General features: G+C 51.0%; 4 protein-coding genes across 12 annotated transcripts in view; 2 read left to right on the plus strand and 2 right to left on the minus strand.

Annotated features, from left to right (window-relative positions):
* Positions 1-1,244, minus strand: part of SOGA1 (suppressor of glucose, autophagy associated 1) — a 78,701-nt gene extending 77,457 nt beyond the window's left edge. The window contains exon 1 of the mRNA XM_005672920.3: positions 570-1,244. Within this exon, the coding sequence (XP_005672977.1) occupies positions 570-1,244 (675 nt within the window). The remainder of the gene's footprint in view (positions 1-569) is intronic.
* LOC102165279 (transcription initiation factor TFIID subunit 4-like) lies at positions 841-5,193 on the plus strand. Of its 3 annotated transcripts, none has more exons than XR_002340154.1 (3): positions 841-906; positions 2,484-3,191; positions 4,113-5,193. XR_002340154.1 is itself a non-coding variant. In XM_021078322.1 (3 exons), the coding sequence occupies exon 1, from the start codon at positions 1,278-1,280 to the stop codon at positions 2,070-2,072; it is 795 nt and encodes a 264-aa protein (XP_020933981.1). In that variant the 5' UTR covers positions 1,161-1,277; the 3' UTR covers positions 2,073-2,956; positions 3,073-3,191; positions 4,113-5,193. The 3 variants fall into 3 exon arrangements, 2 of the variants coding, with proteins under 2 accessions (XP_020933981.1, XP_020933980.1); XM_021078322.1 differs by lacking the exon at positions 841-906 and having other exon boundaries at positions 1,161-2,956; positions 3,073-3,191; XM_021078321.1 differs by lacking the exon at positions 841-906 and having other exon boundaries at positions 1,161-2,584; positions 3,007-3,191.
* TLDC2 (TBC/LysM-associated domain containing 2) lies at positions 7,942-21,185 on the plus strand. Of its 4 annotated transcripts, none has more exons than XM_021078146.1 (7): positions 7,944-9,406; positions 11,665-11,760; positions 13,021-13,176; positions 13,833-13,997; positions 14,184-14,279; positions 18,213-18,286; positions 19,380-21,185. In XM_021078146.1, the coding sequence occupies exons 2-7, from the start codon at positions 11,728-11,730 to the stop codon at positions 19,513-19,515; spliced, it is 660 nt and encodes a 219-aa protein (XP_020933805.1). In that variant the 5' UTR covers positions 7,944-9,406; positions 11,665-11,727; the 3' UTR covers positions 19,516-21,185. The 4 variants fall into 4 exon arrangements, with proteins under 4 accessions (XP_020933807.1, XP_020933805.1, XP_001928123.1 ...); XM_001928088.6 differs by having other exon boundaries at positions 7,948-9,406; positions 13,845-13,997; XM_021078148.1 differs by lacking the exon at positions 18,213-18,286 and having other exon boundaries at positions 7,942-9,406.
* SAMHD1 (deoxynucleoside triphosphate triphosphohydrolase SAMHD1-like) overlaps positions 19,790-25,908 on the minus strand; it is a 54,588-nt gene continuing 48,469 nt past the window's right edge. The window contains exons 16-17 of one of the 4 annotated variants that reach the window (XR_002339825.1): positions 25,094-25,409; positions 19,790-23,065 (exon numbers count right to left, since the gene is read on the minus strand). Coding sequence is in view for 2 of the 4 variants with exons in the window: in NM_001292105.1 (NP_001279034.1) it covers positions 22,931-23,065 (135 nt within the window). In the remaining 2 variants the exon portion in view is untranslated. 4 annotated transcript variants of the gene reach the window in all.

Here is a 25,908-nt window from a genome sequence, read left to right on the forward strand (position 1 = left end):
AGGGGATGTTCCCAGATGTCATGCTTTCAAACGGGACCCGCCCTGAAAAGCAGGCAGGGACAGGCCTGGGCCAGGAAAGCCCTGGGTTAAGATTCAGGATGGTGTTCTGGCCTCTCCTTGGCAGGGGATGGCATGGGTCTTCCTGGCAGCAGTGCAGACCAGCGCCTCTTCCGGAAAGGAGAGCCCCCAAAGGTCTGGCCTCTGGCCTGGGGTGGGGGTGGGGGTTCTGAGCAGCTGAATCAGAGGCCCAGCCCCTCACTGATTGATTACCCACCTCCATCCCAAGTACCGCACCTAGGCATCCTCCAAAGCACTTCTTCCAAGGCCCCCTTCCCCAACCAGGCGCCTTTGGGCAGTCTCCGCTTCCAGGTTCCTCCCTCAGGAGAAGGTTTCCCAGACACAGTAAGGAGCGGAATGCGGGGGAGCCCCAGGCAGACCTCAGGGTGCCCCTGAGGGTTTAGGCCCCTTTCCAGCTCAGGCGTTGGGGCAGCGGCCAGCTGGTGCCTCTGGCCAGAGGGGCTGCCACCCACGCCTCCCGCGGCCTCCCATTCCCCCACCAGCGCCCCCACCTTGAGATAGTCGTTCTCCGAGCGCAGCTCCTCCAGCTCTCTCATGAAGCCGCCGGGCCCGCAGTCCAGCATCTCCTCCGTGAGGTCGGAGAAGGCGAGCGAGGCGCTGAGTGGCAGGCGGCTGCTGCCCACCGACGACGCGGCCACCGACGGCTCCTCCGGGGAGGCGGGAGGCCGCGGAGGCTGCTGAGCGGGCGGCGCGGGCTGCGGCGGCTGCCCAGTGCGGGCCCCCGCCGGGCCCCCGGCCGCTGACTCGGCGTCGCTGCTCAGCGCCAGCTCCAGGCCCAGCAGACGCGCCTCCTCCGACGCGCAGTCCGACACCTCTGAGCTGCTGTCGGTGAGGCTGGGCGGCGGTGGCGGCGGTCGCGGCCCGGTGCCTGGGCGCGGACGGCCCTTGGCGCGGACCCCGGTGCGGACCCCGGCCACCCGCGTCCCTGCTCCCCGCGCCCCGGGCGCCACCGCACGCCCCTTCTTGTCCGGCCGCGCCGAGGACGCGGAGCTGCAGGCGGCTGCGGCGCCCGGGCCTGGGCCGCGGCGGCCCTTGGCCAGCGACCAGCCGGCCACGTCCTTGGGTCGGGCCGGCGACGGCGCTCGGTGGCTCTTCTTCCTCTCAGGGGCTGGCGCGGGCGGGGGGCCGCAGCCCCGAGCAGGGGGCTCCCCCGCCGGCACCTCCATCGCGGCCTCCCTTGGCCTCAGTGAGCTGCAGGCATGGCCCGGGCCCGCCCGGCCTCCGCGCCCGGGGGGAGGTCCCCGGCGCCTCTCCTGCCGCTCGGGCCGCGTCTGCTCTCGGCCCACCTCAGCTCCCGGGCTGCGCTCTGGCCCCGACTCCCGCCGCACGGTCTCTCCGCTACTCTGAGCTCGGAGAGAGCGGCCCGATCGCCTCCAGGCGCCCCGGCTCCGGCTCCGGCTCCGCCCGGCGCCCGCCCCCTCGGCCTCGCCGCGCCCCCGGAGCGCGCCCGGGCCCCGGCTGCCAGCGCGCCTATCGCTCCCTCGGGCTCCGAGTCCGGCTGCGGCCCGGGCCCCGGCTCCGCCCGGCGCGGCCCGCCCCCGCGCAGCCCCGCCAGCTCCCCGCCCCGCCGCCTGGGCTCGGGGGCGCGCGGCTCCGCGAACAAAAGGCGGACGCGGCGGGAGCGGCAGGGAGGGACGCAGGCAGCGAGCGAGGGAGGGATCTGCGAGGCAACAGCGACCCCCTCGAGGGTCAGGCGGGCCGGGTCCGCCGCGGCCCGGGCTCCTTTCTCCTCCGCTCCGCCGCCGCCCCCTCCCCTGCCGGCCCGGAGAGCGCACCCGGCGGAGGCCCCCCTGCTCCCCGCGTCCGAGCAGGGGTCGCGCGAGCGGCGAGAGGGAGGACTGCCAGGCAGAGGCCGGGCAGACCTCAGATCGCTGGAGCCAGCATCCATATACACGCCGAGTCCCTCGCCCCTCGCGGCTGTGCGGAGCGTGCGCGAACTCCGCCCCCCGAACCTCGCAGAGCGAGACGGATTATCCCATTGTACAGATGCGTAAAGTGATGCCTAGGGCGGGCACACGATTAACCCAAGGTCAGTCAGTGGCAGAGCGGGGATGGAATCCCAACCTCGCAGATCCACACCTTCTGCTTCGGCTTCCCTCTCACAACTGTTGGGAGCGTGGAGCCCTGGATGAATGCCCGGCTCTGCACGTCTTGACCCGGGCGTACTACCGCTTCCCCCTACCCTGATAGGGGATCAGAGACTGCTCTCAGGCTCTGCTTGGCTAAAATGGAGGCGACCCGTTCTGAGAAGTCAGACCAGCGGGTGCTCTAGGAATAGGTTTTGGCTACTGTGGGGCTGATCCAGGCCGGACACGGTGGCTCTGATCCCCTACGCGTTCTCCCAAGAGTAACTCCGGACGACCCCGGAGCCCCAGCTCTGATGGGTGTCGTTTCTTTCCTTCCAGGCTGTGCTCCTGTGTTGTTGATTTTTCCGTGTGTCTGTCACACCTTCCCCGCACCACCCCCCTCCCCATACCACCGAGCCACCGCTGGACAGAGCCACGTGGTGAAGTCCTTTGGCTGTCCTGTGGGCTGGCGCTCAACCTCAGGGTGGCACCCCTTGCGGGGCGGGGGGCGGGGAGGAAGGGGGGTCAGGGCGGTGTTTACCCCTCTGCAGCTTCTTCCTCCCTCTCCTCATTTCCTTTCCCTCCCCCTTCTCCCCCTCTCCCTTTTCCCTTTCTCCTCTTCCCTCCTCCTGCCCATTTTCTCCTTCTTCCTCTACTCCCCCAGTCCTGTTAGCTCACCTCCTTCTGCCCTTGACACACCACTGGCCCTAGGTCCGCTTCTGTGTTTCTGTCCCACCTCCCCAACAGCAGTGAATACACTCCTCCTGCGGGTCGCCCTCTTGGAGGAGGCACAGCTTCTCATCCCCATCTAGGTGCGTCTAGGTGTGTGGGTGCCTCCTCCATCCTCAGATCTGTCCTCCAGGTGCTCCCCACAGAGCCAGGTGAGAAGCAGTACCACTCAGCAGGTTCTCTGCAAACACTTCTTCAGGGGCATTCTCACGCCCTCCTGGCAAGGCATCAGTTGTCCTGTCCCCAGTGACTCTCCACCCACCCAGCCCACAGGCACCAGACGGGACCCTGAGGGACACAGTAGTGAGCTTGTCAGTGGTGAGTACCTGACCTCATGGAGCACACAATATAGGGGGGAGATGGGCCACAAAAGACACATCAAAAACAGGGTGGCACGGCATAGCACAGGGGCAAAGCCCAGGACAAGCCTTCCTACTTCCCCAGCCACAGAAGATCCCACTTGGTCTAGTTTGATGTAACAGACAACCTTCTAGTTCTGATGCCTCCATTTTTGTAGGCTTGTTCTGGTCTGGCACAGAGAGATGCTATGTGGCTCCTGGAAATTGTTTCCCTCTCCGAGCTCCAGTTTCTCCCTCCATGCAGAATGTGGGCTTGGAGATGTTGGGTAGTGTGACTCTGGGCAGGGGACATGCTAGGGCAGGCTGCTCAGCCACTCCTGACAAACCCATGGCTGAGCAGGGGGCTGAGCTCTGAATGTCTTTGAACTTGGGGAGTCATGAATTCATACTGCAGCCCCAGGAGAGCCTGGGGAGCATCCAGGACCTAGTAGGGAGGAGCCCTGGGGTTGGGGAGAGTGCCCAGGTGGAGGCTCTGGACTTGAGCTCAGTTCAGACCAGGGAAGCCACAAAAGGAGTAAGACTTGCCAAGGATCCAGAATTGGTTCCACGCAGGTGGGGAGGCCAGGCTCTGTCCTCAACACTCAGCAGAGGATCCCAGAAAGGTTAGGAACTGCTTGCAGCTGATTGTATTTTTCAAAGATAGGCACAGAAATATACAGCTCATCTCAATTATTCTTTTTACAGTGTGGCATTGACACTCTTCCAATTGTCAATGTTCCCTCCCCTTGAACCTGAGCAACTTTTGTGACTGCCTGAACCAACTGAGGATGGCAGAAGTGACAGTGTGACTTCTGAAGCTAGATCATAAAAGGCAATATGGCTCTGACCAGCTCAATCTTTCTACCTGTTTCTCTCTCTCTCTCTCTCTCTTTTTTCTCAGTCCACTCTCCTTTGGAGCCACCATGTTGAAACGAAGCCCAGGCCTCATGTTCCAGCCAACACCTCCAACTCTGGTCCCCACTAAGCCCCAGACATGTGAGAGAGGGAAACTTCAGATGATTCAGCCTCCAGTCTTGTTGCTACCCCAGCTGATGCCAAGTGGAGCAGAAATGAGTTGTCCCAAACTGCAAAATAAATACTGTTCTAAGCCACTAACTTGGGGGGTACTTTGTTACACAGCCATGGATAACTGGAATGCTAGTTCAAGGTCATACAGCTTGGAAGTGGCAGGGCTGGGACTGATTTGAACCCAAGGCCATTCAGCTTGAGAGCCTGTTGTGTTGCACTACTGAGCAGTGTCCAGCTCAGGCACACAGCATGTGCTGTACAAAGTCTTTTCAAGGCATTCCCCAGTGGTCTAGTGGGTTAAGGATCTGGCATTATCTCTGCAGTGGCTCAGATCACTGCTGTGACATGGGTTCAATCACTGGCCTGGGAATTTCTGTACACTGTGGGCACAGCCAAAAAAAAAAGGAGCCTAATTCAAGAAGGCATGAAGCACTAATCAGATTTAAGAAATGAAGATGCTGATTACTCAGTGGGAAAATAGTTTTTCTCCCTTTCAAGTGGCTAAATTGACCAACGTGATGGAAACTAAATAAAAACTAAATCCTGGAAGACTCTAGAGAGGAGATGTTTTCAAAAAACAAACAAAAAACTAAAAAAACTAAAGATTTTGTTCCTTATACAAACCAGTGGCTGAAGGAGAATTAGAGAAATTAGTAGAGGAAACCGCTTTAAAAGGGTAATCATGAAGGCCTCTTTGAGGAAGTGATATTTAAACTAAATTATTCAAAGAGCCAGAGTAAGAGAATTCCAGGAAGAAGGAACAGCAAGGGCAAAGCCCTAAAGAGGGAACAAGCTTGATAGATGTTCAAGAAAGTGAGAAAGTCATTGGGACTGGCCCTTGATGGCTGAGAGGAGAAGAGCAAGACAGAGCTGGAGTGGATGTGGGAGCCAAGGCAGCCCTGGGCAGGGCTTTCTTCTTCTTTTTTTAAATTCTCTGCCAGTCTCTGCCTTTTTTTCTTTTTCTTTTTTTTCTTTTTTTTCTTTTTAGGGCCGCACCTGCAGCCTATGGAAGTTCCCAGGCTAGGGGCTGAATCAGAGTTGCTGCTGCTGACCTACACCACAGCCACAGCAACGCAAGATCTGAGCCACATCTATGACTTACACAAAGCAGCCTGCAGTAATATGGGATCCTTAACCCACTGAGCAGGGCCAGGGATTGGACCCGCATCCTAATGCACACTAGTCAGGTTCTTAAGCCACTGAGCCACAACAGGCACTCCAGGACTTTATTTTTGATGCAGTGACAAGCCATTGGAAACTGGAGTAAGCAGGGGCGTGATAGAGTCTAATCTGTGTTTTACGTAGATCACTCTGGCTACTGGCAAAAAGATGCTAGAAGATGGGTTAAGGGGCCATTGAACAGTCTCTGAGAGGAAATATAGCTTGGATGAGGTCCTGAGATCTGTTCTGGAACCTTGAAGAGTTGGACACCCTTGGTGGGAGGTAACCAAGGGAAGTCAAGTTCAATTTCCAGGTTTCTGGCTTTAGTTATGACAAATGATGTGCCTTTTAACAGGACAGAGAAAACAGCTTGAGGTGGTCGGAAGTAGAGGGACCAGGTTGGGAGGGAAATGGAGAATTCTTTTTTTGGACACATTCCATCTGAGATGTCTGGAGACATCTGAGTCATACAGGCAACTGACTACCAATGTGGAGCCCAGGTAGCAGTTGGTTGGGAGTCATGAGGAGTCATCAGTGTTTAAACAATAGTTAAATTCATGAGACCCGGTGAGGTCTGTAGAGAGAGGGAGAGGTTCTATAGAGAGAAAAAACTAGCCTAGAACGAGAAAGTTAAGAATTCCTGGTTCTATCACAGATATAGAGAACAAACTAGTGGTTACCCAGGAAGAGAAGGAAGGGGGGAGGGGAAACATAGGGGTAGGGGAGTAAGAGGTACTATTTTGTATAAAATAAGCAACTAGGACATATTGTACAATACAGGGAGTGTAGCCAGTATTTTGTAATAACAATGGAGAATGACCTTTAAAATTTTTGAATCACTATGTCGAATCACTACAAATCACTACGTATACAAGTTACACCTGTAACTTATATAATGTGCATCAACTATACTTCAATAAAAATTTAACAATTTAGAAGTTCCTGTCGTGGCGCAGTGGTTAACGAATCCAACTGGGAACCATGAAGTTGTGGGTTCTATCCCTGGCCTTGCTCAGTGGGTTAAGGATTCGGCGTTGCCGTGACCTGTGGTGTAGGTCGCAAACTTGGCTCGGATCCCACGTTGCTGTGGCTGTGATGTAGGTCGGTGGCTGCAGCTCCAATTTGACCCCTAGCCTGGGAACCTCCATATGCCTCAGATGCAGCCCTAAAAAGACAAAAAGACAAAAAAAAAAAAAATTGATAGTTGTTACCTCCAAGAATGGATGAGATGGGGAGAGGACAGATGAAAGAGGCCTTCAATAATTGCTCATAAGTTCTTCTGTGGCATAGCAGGTTAAGGATCTGGTGGTCACTGCAGTGGCTCAGGTTGCTGCTGTTATGTGGGATCAACCCGTGGCCTGGGGACTTTTGCATACCACAGACACAGCCAAAAAAAAAAATAAAAGAGAAAATAACTGCTCCCCAATCGTCTATTATTAATAACTTGGCTCTTATTAAATATGACTGTATCCATATATTATTTTTTAAAGTAAAAAATTAGGAAAAAAAAAAAAAGAATTCCTGGTTTTAGAAAGTGGGCAAGAGAGAAGCCAGCCACAAACGACAGAGAGGGAGCTGCTAGTGAGGGAGGAGGGAACTCGAGCAGTGTGTGGTCAGGAGGAAACCTAGTAGGAGAGACCTGCTAGGTCCAGCGCAAGAAGCTAAGAAGCTGGCAGAAGGTGAGAACAGGAGCACCCCCTGCTGCACAGGGCGACACGAAGCTGCTGGGGACCTTGACTAGAACAGGGGTGGTGGGGACAGACGCCGAAGGTGGTGGATTGAAGCATGAACAGGAGGTAGCAGTGGGCCTAGGGGGAAGAGAAGGGCGAGGTCCTGGAGGGACTGTGCTGTCCGTCACCAGACGGGCAAGGCAGCGAGAAGCAGGTCAGGAAGGACGGGAACTGGCTTTGGGGGGGAACAGGGGCTCCTCCTCCACTGTCCTGGACGGGAGGCAGAGGGGTGGGTGAGATGCAGGGGGTTCCTGTCAGGAAGGCGAGGGAGTGACTGATGATGGCCTCTGTTCTCTCAGGGAAGAATCAGGGTGGCCGCTGGCTGAGTGAGGAGATGGAGCAGGAGTTGCGTGAGGAGGACCAGGACTGTAATGGCAACCAGGGGATGGAGAACAGACATCCCAGGATGGGTGAGGGGATACGTCGCGCACCGTCTGAGGGTCAGACCAGCAAACATCAGAAGCCATTTACTCTGAACGTTTTCAGGTTTATTTTGCATAGCTGAAACCATGCTGCATATACAGTTTTATATCCTGTTTTCCTCATTTTACAGAGTAGCAGAAGCATTTCCCCATGCATTTTGAAATTCTTGGCAAACATCACTTTTATTTCTATTTTTTTATTAAAAAAAATTTTTTTTTTGTCTTTTTAGGGTGGCACCCACAGCATATGGAGATTCCTAGGCTAGGGGTCAAATCAGAGCTACAGCTACTGGCCTGCACCACAGCCACAACAACACAGGATCCAAGCCATATCTGCGACCAACACCACAGCTCATGGCAACGCTGGATCCTTAAACCACTGAGCAAGGCCAGGGATTGAACTTGTGTCCTTATGGATACCAGTTGGGTTCATTACCACTAAGCCAAAATGGGTACTCCCAAACATCACTTTTAATACTTAGAAATAATCTACCGCGTGGATATTCCATGGGTCACCTAACCTTTCCCCCTTTTACTCGGATATTGAAATTGTTTCCTGACAGCTGTGGTCTGGTGGAGAAAAGGGAAGGCGGCTGCAAGGCAGAGCCGGGACATAATAGTCTGGCACCTAGAATCTGGTCCTGGAAGCTTTCTAGGGGCCAGTTACACGGCAGTTGGTTTTTGTGCCAGGTCACATTCCTGGGCTTGAGGAACATCAAGGCACATCTCACTGGCTTCTCAAAGTGCCCAAAGGTTCCTGAATTGAGCCTGGAGGAAACAGGGAGAGGGGCCCTGAGAACAGAGACGGCCAGACGTGTGACCCCTGAGCCATTTACAGTTCAAACACACATTGCAACAGCCATGTTTGAGATGGCAACAGGGCCCCTCACTTGAATGTTTTTCCCATAATATAAGTCCTTTTGGTAGCCTACCTTCTGGTGGGGGTGGGGGCATTGCCTCAGACAACCTGGCCATAGCCACCTGGAGCATCTGGGGACCCAAGTCCTTTCCACCAAGGCCTGCAGGAGGGGGTCTCTTTCAGTCCACAACAGAGTGGGCTCACCTACCCAATAGAGGCTGGGAGAACCTTGGTGGGCATATTTTTTTCCAGCAGCTTCTACCCTGGTTGGAGACCACTTACTCTGACTGCTGAAGCCCCTTTTAAATTTAAAGATCTGTGTTTCAACAACACAGCAGTCACTGAAGTCCTACTATGAGCCGGGGACAGAGAAGTAGCCCCACTGACAACATGCCTACTATGTGCCAGACACTGGGCTTCCTGTGCCTGATCTCACCCATGTCACCACCCCATTTGAGAGAGGGTGGCTGTTGGGGAACCCTACCACATGGCCCTTGTCTGTAACACTCCCCTTTAGGGAAGAGCCTTCCGAAGTGGGCTTCAGGCACCACGTGACACCCAGTAACTGTGCAAGAGGCTCTGGATTAGAGCCAAGGAGTTCAGTAAACACCACCTCTTTGGGCTGGTGGGGGCAGAGCTTGAGGCTAGAGGTGACAAGGTCTTACTTGTGGGATTTGAGTTTCTGATGGACAGCAATCACTGCTGGGCCTTCCCAGCTGGAACCGGAGCAGGCGCAGGGCCAGGGCCTGCCGCCCTCTGGGCAGGTATAAAAGCCAGGGAGGAGGGCTGGAGCCCGGATGGGGCAGAGGTGCCAGCCGCCCTCCAGGGACCAGGGTGCAGAGCGAAAACTGCTTCGTACAGATCACCGGGTGACATGGTCAGTTCTGGAAGTGAACCCCCTCTCTGTGGGATCCAGGAGAAGCCTTAGGGGAGCTGTCAGGCTGGACAGGCTGGACAGGCTAGAGGAGGACACCAGAAGCCGAGACTCGGCAGGGTGAGTATATCCTTCGCAGGTTCCTAACTTTTCCTTCCCCACTGAGAGACTCACCCTGCAAGTGACCGAGAGATTCCTGTCCCCAAGGTGCCCAGGTGGAGAATGAGGCCATTTGTCAGGGATTTGAGCTCTGGATCTCTCAAGGGGGCAGCGTGGGGGGGACAGCAATAAGCACTGTTATTTATCCAGCCCTCCCCAAACACTAGGCACTGTGGGGTATCTCACCAAGGACAGGAGGATGGAGGACTGGCTCAGCACCTTTGTTCTTCAAGTATTATCTTCATTGATTCTTATAATAGCCCTATTGTGTAGATAGGTATTAGTGTTTTACAGATAAGGAGATGGAGCACAGAGATGTTAAGTAACTTGTCTAAGGTCACACAGCAAGCAAGTGGCAAAAAAAGATTCTGTGCTCTTAATGACTGTGTTATACCATCGCGTGAAGGTGGTCAGTCCCTGCTACTTTTTCTTTCTCGTTTTCTTTTTTTTTTTTTTTGGCCACCCCATGGCATATGGAGTTCCGGGCCAGGAAGCAAATCTGAGCCATGGTTATGACCTAAGCTGAAGCAATGCCAGATCCTTAATCCACTGTGCCGGGCTGGGGATCAAACCTGTGTCCAGCGCTCCCAAGACACGGCCAATCCTGTTGCACCACAGCAGGAACTGCAGTCCCTCCTACTTTCTGAGTGGCAGTTTCCTAATTTGTAATTCAAGGGTTTTAAGATATGATAATTAGAAAAATATCCTGAGATTCCTGAAAGGTACCTGGACATAGGTCAGATTTAAGAACTCAGATGCCTGATCAGAAACATTTATCAAGAACATGTGAAAGTCCTTTGATCTACTATTCAACACGTGAAATTTATTGTAAAGGATACCATCAGATTTATGAATAAGGAAGTTCATTATAATTTTGTTTATAATCATAGAAAATGAGAAGCAAACAAAATGTCAATCATTTGAGAAATGATATACATCCTATGATGAAATAATATGCAGCCATTTAATGATTTTTTTTTCTGTTATAGCTGGTTTACAGTGTTGTCTCAATTATTATATGCAGCCATTTAAAAGCATGTGATCAGAAGTTCTCTGTGGTCCAGCAGCTTAAGGATCTGGCGTTGTCACTGCTGTGGCTTGGGTTACTGCCGTGGCAAGGATTCAATCCCCAGTCCAGGAACTTCCACATGCTGGGTACTGCCAAAAAAAGAAAAGAAAGACAGAAAGAAATCATGTGTTCAAAGGGTACTAAATGCAATTGGAAAATTTTGGGGCATTCCCATTGTGGCTCAGAAAGTTAAGAACCTGACTAGCATCCATGAGGATTTGGGTTCAACCCCTGGCCTCCCTCAGTGGGTTAAGGATCTGATGTTGCTGTGAATTGTGGTGTAGAATGCAGCACAGCTCAGATCCCGTGTTGCTGTGGCTGTGGTGTAGGCCAGCAGCTACAGCTCTGATTCGACCCTAGAAACATCCATATGCTGCAGGTGTGGCCCGAAAAGAAAAGTAAGGACAAGAAAAGAAAATGTTCATTTGTTAAGTTTGAAAGAGCACTTTATAGAACTACACATGATATTATCTATTTATAAATGTGTATATATACATATATGTGAAATAAATACAAAAGACAGGAAAAAATACCCTTAGAGGTTGAGTTTATCTCTGAGATGGAATTATGAATGTTTTTGTATATTTCTTTATGATTTTCTAGATTCCTCAAATTTTCTACAATAAACATGTATTTCTTTTTTAATTCAAAAAATGAAAAAAAAATTAAAAGATCTGTCCTTTTGGGCTAGCTTGGTCCCTTTCAAGCTTATGTTAATAATAGCTTTATGAGGAAACTGAATTGTAGGTTGTTAGTACTGTGAGGGCTCCTGAACTAGTCCAACATGTTACATGTGGGGAAACTGAGGCCTGGGCTGCAAGGGGCTTATGCAAGGTCATACAGGGAAGCAGAGGCTCAGACCTCCAGTCTGAGAGCTCAGGCACCTGCCCAAAGGCCAAAGTCCACAGGCCAGGCTGCCAGAAGGGCAAAGAGGTGGAAGGGAATCACAACTGGAATTTACGGCTAATGTGTGTTAGTTGCTAACTATAAGTATGGCCTTGAATGCCAAGTGTAGCCAACCTCACAGACCCACCCAGGGACAAGCTGGCCTGGGAGTGACAGGTGAGCCACAGGTGAGAGGGAGCAAAGGGCGGCTGGGTGGGCGTGGAGACAGCTGGGTGTGCCCCAGGTCTCTCCCTCTCCTCTGCAGGTGCTTCCTCCCTGGCAGGGCTAAGGCCTCACTTACTGCCCTCGGCTGGGCTTGGACAGCAGAATGAAAGGTCTCCGCTGGCGTTACACCCGGCTGGTAAGGGGCCCAGCTTGGCCTGGGGGTCCATGGGGAAAGGTGGGGGGAGGTGAGATCTCTGGCAGGTTGGGGCCTGGGCCAGGGTTGGACACAGCAGTGTCCCCCGTCTGAGCCCCTCCCTAGCTGGCCCAGGGTTCAAGGTAAGGGCTTAGGAAGCTGGGGCCTTAGGACTCAGCCCAGTGGTCCTGACACCCTCAAGGAGCACAGGCCTTCCTCTCTGGAGTGGGTGCCAGATGGAGCAGAGCTAGGATCCCCTCCTTAGCCCTGAACCTGGGGAAGAGGAAAGCAGTGTCCATCCATCTCTCATTCCCAAGGTGGGCTCTCCATAGGAAAAGCCCCGAAGTCACTGTGTGCAGGCCTATGGAAGCTCAATGCAGTGAATGAATGAATATGAAGGAATGAATACACTAGCATACATGCCCACTGACACACATATGTTAACACAATTCCAACTCTCATAAACACATTGGCAGGTAAAACACAAGGTTGCACTCAATACCTTCTCACACCGATCTGCCTACACGACTCTATTTTAAGGCAACACACCACACATTTGCACAAACACACATTTTACCTGAACCTACACACTGTCTCACCTGTGACTACATGCTTTGTTTCACTGGCTGACGGGGAAATATCTGGTTCCTGTTTTCTTCTTTTGTAAAATGGGGATAAGAAGAAGCACATTCTTGGAGTTCCCTGGTGGCCTAATGGTTAAGGATTCAGTGTTGTCACTGCTGTGGCATGGGTTCGATCCCTGGCCCCGGGCCAAACAAACAAAAAGCAACACATTCTTCTTAGAACTCTTGGAAAAATTCAGCGAGATCTTGCACAGCAAGCATTTCACTCAGGCCTAGTCAAGTGTGTGTTCTGTCAACATCTGCCACTATATCTGTTATTATCATCGTTATGTCATGTCAAGTGCACACAGTTGCAGCTCCCAGGGCTGGGCTGCCACCTGCCTTTCTCTCCTGCCCCCAAGCTAAGAATGCAATCCCTGGCACCCACTCTGGATCTAGAGCAATCAGACAGACAAAACTCGGGGCCCATGGCCACATCTGCTGGGTATGGCTGGCAGGGGCAGGGAGGGAGCCGGCTGGAGGTAGGGGCAGGTGTGGTCAGCTTTCTCCGGCTGAGCTGGCCACCGCAGAGGCCTGGGCAGGATGAGGAGGCAGCCGAGGTCTTTGGGCTCCGAAGGTCTTTGTGGAAGCTGGTGTCTCCTTGACCTTTAACTCACTGGGCTTATTTGTGTTTTCACAGCCCAGCCAGGCGGAGAACGCTCTGTCTGAGGAGGAGGGTGAGGAAGAGGAAGACGAGGGGGACACAGTGCCAGCCCCAGCTCCTGCTCCTGAAGATCCTGTGGAGCCCCAGCTGGCAGAGGCCAGCCAGGTTCTGGGAGCCTCGGAGATCAGGCAGGTTCGGGCACAGTCCATGGTACAAGGGTTTCATCCTGAGCCTGAGTCCCACCCTCCTGCCCTCCTGGCTGGACCTCAGCCAGGTGGGGTCACTCCTGCTCTGTCCTCAGTTCGCTGTGTCATCTTGGGCAAATCATTTCTCCCCTCTGGGCTTTTCTTCCCTTTCTTGAAAAAGGATCCAGTAACCCTAGCTCCAGCTTCTGCACTGGGCCAGGAAGTTAAGGATGTAGTGAAATAATCGACTTCTTAAGTAGAACTAGTCATTGGGAACTGATGCCAAAGCTGGGGTGGGGGTGGGAGGATGAGGTGGGGAATTGAGAATTCAGCATCCCATCTGTTCTCTGGCTGCTGGGGGCCAAGGTGACCCCTCCGACCTGGGTTCAAATCCTGGCTCTGCCACTTATTCCCCATGTGGGCTTTAGGCCAGATGCCTCATCTCCCTGAACCTCAGTTTCTTCATCTGCAAAATGGGAAGAACAGTCCCTCTCTCTGAGGGCTGATGCTAATTGCCATGCAAGTGCCCTGGAAACAGTAAACTACTCTGTAACCTGTAAAGCCTCCTGCTTGTGGGTGGGGGCTGTTGAACCTCAGCCCTCCCAGACCCCAAGGAGATGGAGCAGGGAGGGTGAGAGGACCAGAACCCTTGCTCATCTTCAGCCCCACCCCCAGCTCAGCCTTCACCTCCCCCCGAGAGTCACTGGACACTCCTGGAGTCTGGCCTTCTGCACATCGAGGAACGGCTTCAGTCTGCGGAGCCTGTACAGGCAGATGGAGGGCCACAACGGGCCAGTGCTGCTGGTGCTGAGGGACCACGATGGCCAAGTGAGCCACGCTGGGGAATGTTTGGGGGGGGGCGGGGGACGTGTGCTGATGGGCTCCCGAGGGTGTCTCCCACCTCTGCCTCTGCCCTAGGACACCCAGGAACTTCTTTAAGTCAGGCCTATACTTCTGACCCTGGAGCGTGGGGCTGCCAGTATAGTGCAAACTGCAAGCTCTTCTGCTTTCTAGATGTTTGGTGCCTTCTCCTCCTCGGCTATTCGACTCAGCAAGAACTTCTACGGTACTGGCGAGACATTCCTCTTCACCTTCTCTCCACAGCTGAAGGTGATGCTCTTAACCTTCCAGGAGGGGAGTGGGATCTATGGCAGGACGAAGAATCTGGGGGGTCGGTCCCAGTGGCCCCCAACTCCACTCCCTAGGCTGGGTGCCTGGCATTCCTCCATCCTTCCACAGAGGGAGTGCAGCAGGGCAGAGGCAGGCAGAGCATCCTCCTTTATTTAAAAATGCTCACTCAGGAGTTCCTGCTGAGGCAAAACGGAAAGTGCTGGGATGCAGCTTCGATCCCCCACCTGGCATAGTGGATTTAAGGATCCAGTGTGGCCATGGCTTAGGTCACAACTGTGGCTTGGATCTCATCCTTGGCCTGGGAACTCCATCAGCTGCAGGGAGGCCAAGGAAAAAAAAAAAAAAAGCCCACTCCGTCCCTGGCAACCACTGACTGGCTTGAGGGGAGGTTTGTCACTCCTCCTGTATCCAGATTCAGGCTGGAAAGTTGGAATTGGTCCAAGTGCAGCAGACCTGTGGTTGTGGGGGTAGGAAGATGAAGCCAGACATTGCCCAGTGGCTTTATCTTCTTTGCCTTGTCAGTTGAGGCCATCAGCTAAGGGTGGGGATGGGAGAGGGTGTGAAGGTCAAGGGGCGCGAAGGTGTCAGAGGAATGGAAAGAAAAGCCTGCTGGAAAAAAACTAGAGAAACAAGAGTGCTGAGTGGAGGTCTGAGGCCAGTTACTTTGGTGTTTGTGCTTTTCTCTAGCAACATTTGGTACCTCAGGCTCAGGCAGGGAGAGCGGGGATGGGAGGGTTCATTCACAACCAGGGTTTGGCCAAGCTGATTTTTCAGAGGGCGAGAGAGAAGAGGAAGTTGAAAGAACGAGACAGACCAAATGGGGGAAGTGCTTGTTCCAGGTGCATGGCTGCCATTAGAGATGTCCTCTCCGATGCACAGGACACCCACGGCTACATCCAGAAATATGGTCACCTGGTCACATGACAAGGCGGTCACAAGGAGCTGGGACTGACTGCCTTGCTAAAGGCAAAACGCACCATACCCATTGCACTGCCTCCATCGGCCAGCCTAGCCATCTAATCTTATCAGGGACCAGGAGAGGGGCCACTTGTTCTAGGAAACCCAGGCTGGATACTAGTCTTCACCAGCAGCCTTCACCAGAGTTCACCAACTAGAATTCTCAAGCTGCAGAATGTTCCTCCTACTGCACCGACACCTCCCTGGCAGAATCCTTTGCTGGTTCCTCCTCATCTCCCCAACCTTTTAACACTACAAGGTCTCCGAGCTCAGGTGTTGGTTCTCATCTTTTCTCTGACTACCCTCTTTTCCTTTTCCAGTCACTCCCCAGTGTCTCCAATTGGATCATGCATGGCATTTCAAGCGTCACGTGTTCAAAGCTGATTTTCTTCCTGCCACTTCCCTGACGAAGTTAACAGTGCCTCCATCTTTCCTGCCATTGAAATTCAAAATTTTGGAGTCCTTCTTAACTCCTTCACACCTACATCTGAGCTGTCAGCCTAGTGTGATGGCTCTTCTTTCTCTTCCTATCTCTATCCAGCAGCTACCACTTCTCACCATGTCCTTTGCTGTCGCCCTGGTTCAAGCCACCATCATTACTTGCCTGTTTCCTGCTAGAGCCTCCTATTACCTCCATCTCCAGTCAGCACAGTTTCTGGAGTGACCCTTTTACAACCTAAGTCAGAGCATGTCACTCCTGGGTGCCATGTTGCCAGTGACTTCCCTCTCCCTCAGAGAAAAGCCAAAGTCTTCACAATAACCCACAAGTCCCTGCCTTTTCTGACCTCTCTCTGATGTCATTTCTTGCTACTTTCCCTCTCCCTCACTCTGCTGTAGCCACAATGACCTCTAGGCTGGTTTTTAAACACATAAGCCGTTCCTACCTCAGGGCCTTTGAACAGGCTATTCTGCTTAGCATGCCCTCCACAGGATCTCCACGTGGGTCAGTTCTCACTTCCTTCAAGATTCTGTTCACATATAGCCCTCTCCACCAAGCCCTCCCTGACCACTTGGCTTAAATTTATAACACTCCAGCCCCTGGAAACTCATCGTCCTTCTCTACTTCTTTCTCCTTAGCGTTGTCACCCCCTAACATATTATTTATTTTACTTATTTACCTTCCTTGTGCCACGAGAATGGGAGTCTCAGGAGAGAGGAATTTTTGTCTATGCTCACTGTTCTATCCAGTACCTAAAACAGTGCCTGGCGCTAAATGCTAATTTTTTTTTTGCTATTTTAGGGCTGCACCCACAGCATATGGAAGTTCCCAGCCTAGGGGTCAAATTGGAGCTGTAGCTGCTAGACTATGCCACAGCCACAGTCACGCGGGATCTGAGCCGCATTTGTGACCTACACCACAGCTCACAGCAATGCTGGATCCTTAACCCACTGAGCAAGGGCAGGGATTGAACCTGCATCCTTATGGATCCTAGTCAGGTTCGTTAACCACTGAGCCACAAAGGGAACTCCTAAAAAAATTCTTGAATGGAATGAATGATTGTTTCAGTGGATTACTAGTCTTCCCAGGCTATTGTTATGGAATCTCATCTTGTCAAAAACTGGTTAATTTTTGCCAGTCTTTGGTCTTCTGGCACTTCTTGTGTTCTTCATGAATTCCCAGCAGTTCCTTGACCACAATTCCAAGAAGCACCACAAACATGGTCTTAATTTTTTCTGTAGCAATGTTTATCTTCCTCCTTTAAATTTCAAGGTCATGTTCCTTAAGGAAAGCAGAGGATTTGAATAGTTCTGTCTTCTTGTGGTCACTTGTTAAATATTATCTCTTCTGAGTCCAAAGCTTATCTTTTATTAGTCCATTTTCTTGCTAAAAACCCTTTGGTTACTCAGATTATTTATTTTTTTGCAATTAATTATATGCTTTACTCTGTGGCCTTTTAAAAATCTTTTTATTAGCTACATTGACTCTTGAACAATTTGTTCCCTCGACAAACATCTAGAGCAAGTCTTGGGAATATTACTAGAATCAAGACAGACTTCATGGAGCTTTATGTGTTAGCAGGGCAGGCAGTGGGATGTTGCTATATGAACAGGGCCTGGGAAGAGGGGCTACTTAAAATTTCTCTGGGATGATATTTGGGCTGAAAGATGAGAAGTGAGCCATGAGCCATTTGAGGAGCTGGGGGAAGAGCACTCTGGACAAAGGGATCAGTCAGCGTGAAGGTTCTGGAAGAGCAATAGTTTCAGGTGTTCCAGGGGCAGAAGGGCCAGTGTGGATGAGGTACAATCAGTAAGGAGGAGAAGAGGCTGGAAAGGAAATCAAGGGTAGAGCAGGTTGGGCTTTTGGCTGTTGGAAGGAGCTGGATTCCATTCCCATTGCCAGGGCCATCGGAGGGCTTTAGCAGAGGAGGGCCAATATGCGATTACATTTTGATAGACCACTCGGACTGCCATGCAGAGATGGGCTGTGGGCAGGAGACAGTAGAAGCAGAGACCCATAGGAAGCTGTCATCCAGGGAAGAGTGACTGGCCAGGATGGATGGGACAGAAATGGTGGTAGTTGGGTCTCTTTAGGGTGGGACCCACAACACTTGCTGAGGAACTGAGTGGGAGGCAGCAAAAGGGGTAGGGGAGTGAGCAGACTTGGTATCAAGTGGGAGCAAACAGTCAATGGTAAGGTCAGGGCCCAACTCCTGACTGGGACTTTTCCCCTCCTCTCTCCAGCTTCGGAAGCAGGAAGCCTCAGAGAGTTCTGGCCTATTTCTAGAATAGAAGGGCTTTGGGGCTGTGGGAATTCAGCTTGGGAGGCAAGAGGAGGTGAACTCCAGGGAGACTGAAAAGATATTGCAAGAGGCAGGAGCCCTAAGTACTTCTGAATGCAGCGTATCTGGGGCCTGGATGTTGTGTTCCCTCCACAACACTGCCACCCAGTGGTATAGAGTCAGACTGCAAGGGCAGGATTCACCTAGTAACCAGAGGCTTTTCCTGTCATCACAGGTCTTTAAGTGGACAGGAAGCAACTCTTTCTTTGTGAAAGGAGACTTGGATTTACTGATGATAGGCTGTGGCAGGTGCGTGTCTCAGTTCTCCCCATGTCTTGAGTCTTGAGATGGTCTGTGCCCTGGTTCCTTCTCCCATCTGAAAACACTGGCTAGGCTGCTCCAGACAAAATGGGAAGGCTGCTGGTTAACCTTCAAGTCTCTCCCTTCCACATTTTCCACTCCCAGGGACATTTCCCAGTCCCTCAGCCAAAACCCTAACCCCCGCTCTGAGTCAATATTGAGAGGATGGCATGAATTCTCCTCCAAAGTGTTTAAATGGTGACAGCTTAATCTGAATTTGTGTAACTTTGGGAACAGCATTCCACACAGTGGGCTAGAGGCTAGAGTTAGAGGATGGGCAAGCCTCAAATTTACCCATCAGCCCTGTAATCACATGAAGTATAACTCACTAGAGGAAGGCATGCATCTGCCTGGGAACCTGGGGTGTGTGTGTGTGTGTGTGTGTGTGTGTGTGTGTGTGTGTGTTGTGAGAGAGAGAGACAGAGAGAAAGAGAAAGAGGTGGGAGGTGGGGGGGGGGGGTAGGAAGACAAGGTTAGTCTGGTGTGACCTGCAAATTCAGGCAAAATGTCTTATCCTGAGGGCACAGATGAAAGCATTGTTTGATTAGTACCAGTTCTTTGCTCTCCCAACTGCCTGAAAAGCCTCCATTGAGAGGCACCCTGACAGAGAACATATCTGCCATTGCTGACTTGCAGTAACCCACCTCCCAGCTCCAGCCTAGGTTTGCTGCCAAACGAGGGGATTACAATGGATGCTCTCTTGGCATGTTTTGGGCTCACGGTCCACACTTGTGAGAGTCCCTCCTTTGGTTAAGCATTGCTGTCTTAAAAACATTCCAAGTGTTCTAAAACTGGATTGTGGTGATGGCTGTACCACTGGATGTATTTATCAAAAAATCACTGAATTGTTAAAAAAAAAATGCTCTAAACTCTGGGGGACAACATGCAAGTCCCTAACAATTTGGGATAAATTGATTTAAGCAGAGATGAAACAAAGGCAAAATGGGGCTGTGGTCAGGGTGTGGCCAAGAGTTGCTGGTGCAGCCTGAAAGGTCTCAACACCCAGGAGTGAGCCATGCCAAGACTTCCCTCTTCTCTTTAGTGGCCACTTTGGGCTGTGGTTGGATGGAGACTTGTATCATGGGGGGAGTCACCCCTGTGCAACCTTCAACAATGAGGTGCTGGCCCGGCAGGAGCAGTTCTGCATCAAGGAGCTGGAGGCCTGGGTCCTGAGCTGAAGCCCTCATGGTGGGCAGCTTCCCGAGGCAACGGATGCTTGAACCTGCCCTGGATGCCGGTGAGGCCTCCTTCACAGAGGGCAGTCTATTCTGTCCAACACACAGATGACCAAGTGTCTTAGTGTGGATTGTGGCTGTAAGCGAGCCCCCTGTCACCTGAGGACCAAGAATGGTGACAGGCAATGTTCTCCTGGAGGGCAGACTTTGAAGGACAGAAGGACAGAAGGACGCTTATACTCACCAGAGCAGCACAGAATCCCTCATGAGAATCACCTTTTTCGAAATTACACGGTACATGTTTATTGTAGTAAAACCAGAAGATTTAAAAATTTTAAATTGCCTCCCTTCAAAATTCAGTCACTCTCCAAAACACATTTTCACGTATATCCTTCCAGACAATTTTCCAAGGAGATATATATATATATGTATATCTTATAAAATGGGATTCTAGTCTACATATTTTAGAAGTTATTTTAACCTAAAGAATATTGTCAAATCACAGACGCTTGGATTCGAGAGTGAAATTAATAAAGACTCCAGCAGCAGCCTTCTTTCCCCAGGACAGTGAGGGCTTTCCATTTGCTACCAGTGTGCCAGGTGCTTACAAATCTCTGAATCCACGAGGAAAATATGAAAGCAGCAAATGAACAATATGCATATTTGGGTAAAGAAGAAGAAATTCTGTAAATGGGAACCTTAGGAAGGTTGAAAAGGAGGAAGGCAAAACAGGATCTCAGAAAAACTAGGAAATAAAAAAGTAATAAAAATCCATTTATCCCTTCCCATGCTAGTGCTTGCCTCCTGCTAGGTTTTTTTTTTTCTTTTTTCTTTTTTAAGACATGCTCAGGACATGTGGAAGTTCCTGGGATCAAACCCACACCATAGGGAGTTCCTGTCGTGGCTCAGTGGTTAATGAATCCAACTAGGAACCATGAGGTTGCGGGTTTGATCCCTGGCCTCGCTCAGTGGGTTAAGAATCTGGCGTTGCCGTGAGCTGTGGTGTAGGTTACAGACGTAGCTCAGATCCCATGTTGCAGTGGCCGTGGTGTAGGGCCGGTGGCTACAGCCCGGATTAGACCCCTAGTCTGGGAACTTCCGTATGTGGTGTGTGCTGCCCTAGAAAAAGGCTAAAAAAAAACAAAAAACAAACCCATACCATAGCATGACAACACCAGATCCTTTACCTGCTGAGCCACCAGGGAACTCCAGAAGATTCATTATTGAGTGAGGAAGCCAAGTAACATGAGCTCTGTTACTATCAACCCCTCTTAAAGACCCAGCATGGTAATGAGGTACAAAGCAACATCCAGGTGCATTCCTAGACAAAAATGCATTTCTTTTGCACAAAAGGGTCAAAACTGGGCACACTTTTGTGTGAGAGAAAGTCATCAAGGAAGACACGGTTGGTGTCAAAGTGGAGATACATTCATGAAGCTTTATTGCAGTTGTCTCCCTTACCCAGATGAAGTAACCAGTCACTTTAACTTGCAGCTCTATTTATGTTCTCAAGGTGACAATACTCAGTAACTCCAAAGGCCAAACTGTTAAAGTCTTGGTTTTTATACAGTGAAGCTGCTTAAGAAAAATTTAACCTTGTAAATGGCACTTGGTTCCCATAATTAAAACAGTTGCAAAGAGCATAAAGTGCAGTTACCTTACATGTAACAAAAGATGCAAACAAAATAGATTCAAGTTGTTTCTCAGAGCAAAATGATACAACACTGAGACAATGATTTAAAGGTAGGAGTTGCAAAAATAAAACAATCTTAGTAGAAAAACATTACATTCTTTACCTTGGGTCTGGGCACATTAAGTCTGAGACGGATAATTCTCCCCACTGAATGTTTTAGAGGCACCTTGGTCAAAACAGAGATGACCCGGCACCATGAACCACTTTCCTTGTGCGTTTATGAGCCCACATGTGACCACGTCCCCACCACATAGCATCGTGGTAGGAGAGAAGAGTTTTAACTATTCTATGAATGAGGGTCAACTCTTGATTATCTACAGAGGGATGGGGAGGGGTGATAACTGAGGGAGGACGGCAGACATTCCAAATACATGTCACCCTCATGTCAACAGAGAGATCCTGGTTATACAGTGGAAGGTGGCAGCACTCCTAAGACCCTGTGGATAATCCACTGGCCTGTGGTCTGAGTTCCTCCCCTCCTCTCAGCCCGAGGAGTCAGGGCTGGCTCTGCACTCCCAGCCTGACAGGGAGGCTATTGTAAGGGTGTGTCGGAGCATAAGATGTTAGGGGCTTGTGACTGCACTCCCCAGTGCCTTGCACCTGGCAGCCATCAGCTCCAGCTCTAAGTCCAGACTTTGTTCTTGGTAAGTTTCTGTAGCACTGGGGATGTGTGTCTGGGGCAGGGGGGGAATGCCCTCAGCTCAGGACCACTGCTCAACCACAGTGGGGCCTACTCCACCGCTAGAGGTAGAGACACAAAGGGGAACCTGAAATTCACTGGGTGATCACTTCATCTCAGCACAGGCAGCTCAGTCTGCGCTCTGAAACCTATGAAATGCACTGAACTGGCAAGAACGAAGTCCCGGCTCTGGGTAGCCCTGAAGATGACCTCTGATCAGCACCCAAGCAAGATGCAGAGGGCAGGTGGGAGGGGAGCTGCCTTCGGCAGGCATGGCAATGGTCAAGCCCTCAGGGCTTGGGCAGCTAGTAACCAGGACGGAAAGAAACTAACCCAGGCTGGAGCCACAGCAGACCCCAAGAACAATCCGGTTTGGGGTATCCCTCTGCCATGGGGGCTAGGGGCCTCCTATAAGGTAGTTTAATGTGCCACTTCAGAGGAGGTCGAGCCCTCAGATCTTTTCAACAAATCAATCAAGCCTCTCACCAAAGAGCAGGAGCCCACTCTTCACCCTCACCTACTGTGGACCCCAACCCAGCAGCTTACGGGGGCTGAGAGGGTGAGCAAGGTGCCCTTCACTAAGGTTCTGACTGTCGAAGGAGAGCTGCCCTCAAATCATGGGTGAGGGGTGCTTCCTCAGGGGGCTTGGATGTTACCTCTTGTTTTTAACCACAGCTGTTCATGGCAAGCCCAACTGCAAATTCCAGTGTGCACCTGTCTTATTTCCAATTTTTTAAAAAAACAATCATATGTCATAAGAGTTAGAAGCATATGAAAGAGTGGTTATTCTAAGAAAATAGACTGCTAAAGAAGAAAGGCTTCGATTAATATTAATAATAGGCAAGGCAGTGCTTTCCATAGCTCATGTAACAAGGTTTGCCTAATTCCTGTTTCTCTGAATAAAAATGAATGAGCATGTGTGTACATTCAAAATATAAAATAAAAAGCACTAGTTATCACTAAATTTGTAGAGCTCTGTGATCATATGCCCTAAATTGATTGGGGGGGCAGGGAGAAGCTTTCTGTAAATAACTGAATGCAGACATTCACACCGAGTCCTTTGCAAAAAGTCGGACTCTGGATTTGGATGCTTCTCGGGTGCGAGCTTGACTCTGGGCTGAATGCGTGGAATTCCACTCCAATTTTCGAGGCGTTATAAGTGGGGCTACAACATCACCATCCTGCCAAAGAGAGAGAAACTAGGAATAGGGAAAAGCCAGTTTTCATGGTTTTGAGCAAACATCTCAGGGACACATATTCTTGTTCTGCAGACATGTTGCTTCTTGACAGACTTACTCATGGGAAACCTCAGAATATATAGATGCTCTGTGCACAGGCCAAATTAGAAGCACCACAGTCCTAGGTAGGAAGAGCCTTTGGAGAAAAAGCCACCAGACCTATTCTTTTCAAAGACAGCCAGAAGCAGCATACGCCAGCTTCTGCGGCCCTCTCCCTTCACGACCTTCACAGAACATACTCTGTCCTGGTTTTCCAGGAGGAGCTGCACTGGATCCTTGCTTAGTCCTCCCTGTAGTAAACGGCCCAGGTCTATAAGACAACAAAAGGGGGAAGGACAGCGTGTACCTGCAGAACTTGAAATTGCTTTGTAATCAAAGCTGTAACTTTGGCCCCATCAGCATAGACTCCACCCAAAATGGGGGATGGCCTCCAAGTGAAGTGACACCAAGAGTGCAAGAAGGCAGGCCCTCTAACACCTCTTTCCTGAACCATTCTTGAACTTGTGGATAGATCTTCCTAGGTCATCTGAGGGTTCAGGAACTTGAGAGCCTTTACTGCACTAGGAAGAGAAGGCATGTGATAGACTATCATGGCCCTTGTTTGCCTGTTTGCTCCCAGATCCTCTCTTGGCCCTGCTCTGCCCTGCTCCGTGTAACAGGAGCTGCTCTTGTGAACTACATCTCCCAGCTCCATGCCTACTGGCGTCCAGTCAGGTCAATGGGAGGCACTGGTAGGAAACTGGAAGAGAAGGGGGGCAGAGAAACCAGGGTGTTTCTCCTTTAACCCCTCCGGCTGGGTAGTCTTGGCCATGACTCTTCTGTCATTGTAGCTTCTGCAGGTGGTCCAGCACCTGGACTCTCACCTCCTACCTAGAGGTGGCGGCAGCTTCCTGCTGTTGTCTCACTATTCTCTGCTCATGTAGCTTTGCTAAAGCTTTCGTATCTCGTCTCCTGATTACATTTCTTCTGTTGAACTACACTGTATCTGACTTGATAAAGCTATTATTATTATTATTTGTCTTTTTTAGGGCCGCACCTGCAGCATATGGAAGTTCCCAGGCTAGGGGTCGCATCAGAGCTGTGGCTTCTGGCCTCCACCACAGCCACAGCAATGCCAGATCCGAGCAACGTCTGCACCTACATCACAGCTCACGGCAATGCTGGGTCGTTCACACACTGAGCGAGGAAAGGGATTGAACCCAAGTCCTCATGGATACTAGTCAGATTCATTTCCATGGAGCCACAGTGGGAACTCCGATAAAACTATTATTAAAAGCGGCCCGGAGTTCCCGTCATGGCACAGTGGTTAATGAGTCCGACTAGGAACCATGAGGTTGTGGGTTCGGTCCCTGCCCTTGCTCAGTGGGTTGACGATCCGGCGTTGCCATGAGCTGTGGTGTAGGTCGCAGACACGTCTCGGATCCCGAGTTGCTATGGCTCTGGCGTAGGCCGGTGGCTACAGCTCCGATTCAACCCCTAGCCTGGGAACCTCCATATGCTGCAGGAGCGGCCCAAGAAATAGAAAAAAAAAAAAAAAAAAGACAAAAGCAGCCCCACGACACTCAAATTTGGAACACCTGTCCATCTCAAAGGCAACATTATTTTCTTCCAAGTCATCTCTATTTCTACCCGACATCCTTATTTCTACCCATCCTAATTTCAACTCTAATGAACTGTACAAATGCCAACTTGAGTATGTCATTCTCCTGCTTAAAACACTCCAACGGCTCCCATTTCTCTTGTGCTCTTGGGTTACAGGACTATGCTCAGGGCCCCAGACACACACCCCCTCACCTTTGTTTTGGCCTCCCCCACCCCCCTTATCCATTGACTCCTCACCCATCCTTCATATCTCAGCTTCCAAGTCTGTCTTCACATAAGCCTTTCCCAGCCAACCAAGTCTGGCTTAAACCCTTCTCCTTTTTGCACCTCTAAGACTGTACATGCTGCCCCCAACCCCAAAGCACTTACCAGGCCACAGTCATTGTCATTTACTCTTGTGTCTGTTATCCCCAACTAGAGCAGAGACCCTCAGGAACTGTCTGCATCAGGTACTGTTCCAGGTACCTAACACAGGGCCTGGTGAAAGCACTTTCACTGACTGAATATATCTGGATTTAAGGCAGTTATCGCCACATGGCTGAACTTGAATAGCCTTGTCTCTCTGCTTCCAGTCTCCCCACATTCCAATCCATCTGCTGCTAGAGTTTTCCTTCTTCATCAGGGGTTTAGTTTTCTTAGGATCTACAGTACCTAAGACAGATATACTTCCTTATTCTCACTCCAGCTGGAGATAAAAACACAGATGTAAATAAGAATTACAGCCACGCAGTACATCTTGAATGCTCTCAACAATCCCCTCCCCACTGTACATAAGAAAAAAATCTTTCTCAGCCATTATCCAAGGTTCTCCACAATCGACACAACTTTTCCTGTTTTCCCTGCCACCTCAACAATAAGACTTTTCTCCTTCAGTCAGACCAGTCTCCTCATCACCCCCAAACACACTCGACTTGTGCCAGTTTCATTCATTTTGTGTTGCTCCCATTGCCAAAGAGGTGCACCTTTCTCTCTGCTACTCATCCAAACACCATCTGGCCTCCTGGATCTAGTAGAGCCTTTCCTCCTTCCTAAGGCTTTTCTGAGCATCCCCCAAGGCTCTGATACCAACAGAACTCATCTGTCTCTCGCTCTGGCACGTGACAAAGACCTGACGTACACTGCTACCCTTTCACGTCTGACCTTTCATTGTTTCCTTCAGCACATAATGTGTGTATGGGGGTGGG

The sequence above is a fragment of the Sus scrofa genome, chromosome 17 (genome assembly GCF_000003025.6).
Source record: "Sus scrofa isolate TJ Tabasco breed Duroc chromosome 17, Sscrofa11.1, whole genome shotgun sequence".
NCBI lineage: Eukaryota > Metazoa > Chordata > Mammalia > Artiodactyla > Suidae > Sus > Sus scrofa.

Bases quoted from the DNA above. Each gene is read 5' to 3' on its own strand.
- LOC102165279 (XM_021078322.1), top strand. From the start codon at position 1,278: ATGGCCCGGGCCCGCCCGGCCTCCGCGCCCGGGGGGAGGTCCCCGGCG.
- TLDC2 (XM_021078146.1), top strand. From the start codon at position 11,728: ATGAAAGGTCTCCGCTGGCGTTACACCCGGCTG. The intron at 11,761-13,020 runs GTAAGGGGCCCA...GTGTTTTCACAG, and splicing joins GCTGGCGTTACACCCGGCTG to CCCAGCCAGGCGGAGAACGC. The intron at 13,177-13,832 runs GTTCGGGCACAG...GCTCATCTTCAG, and splicing joins GAGCCTCGGAGATCAGGCAG to CCCCACCCCCAGCTCAGCCT.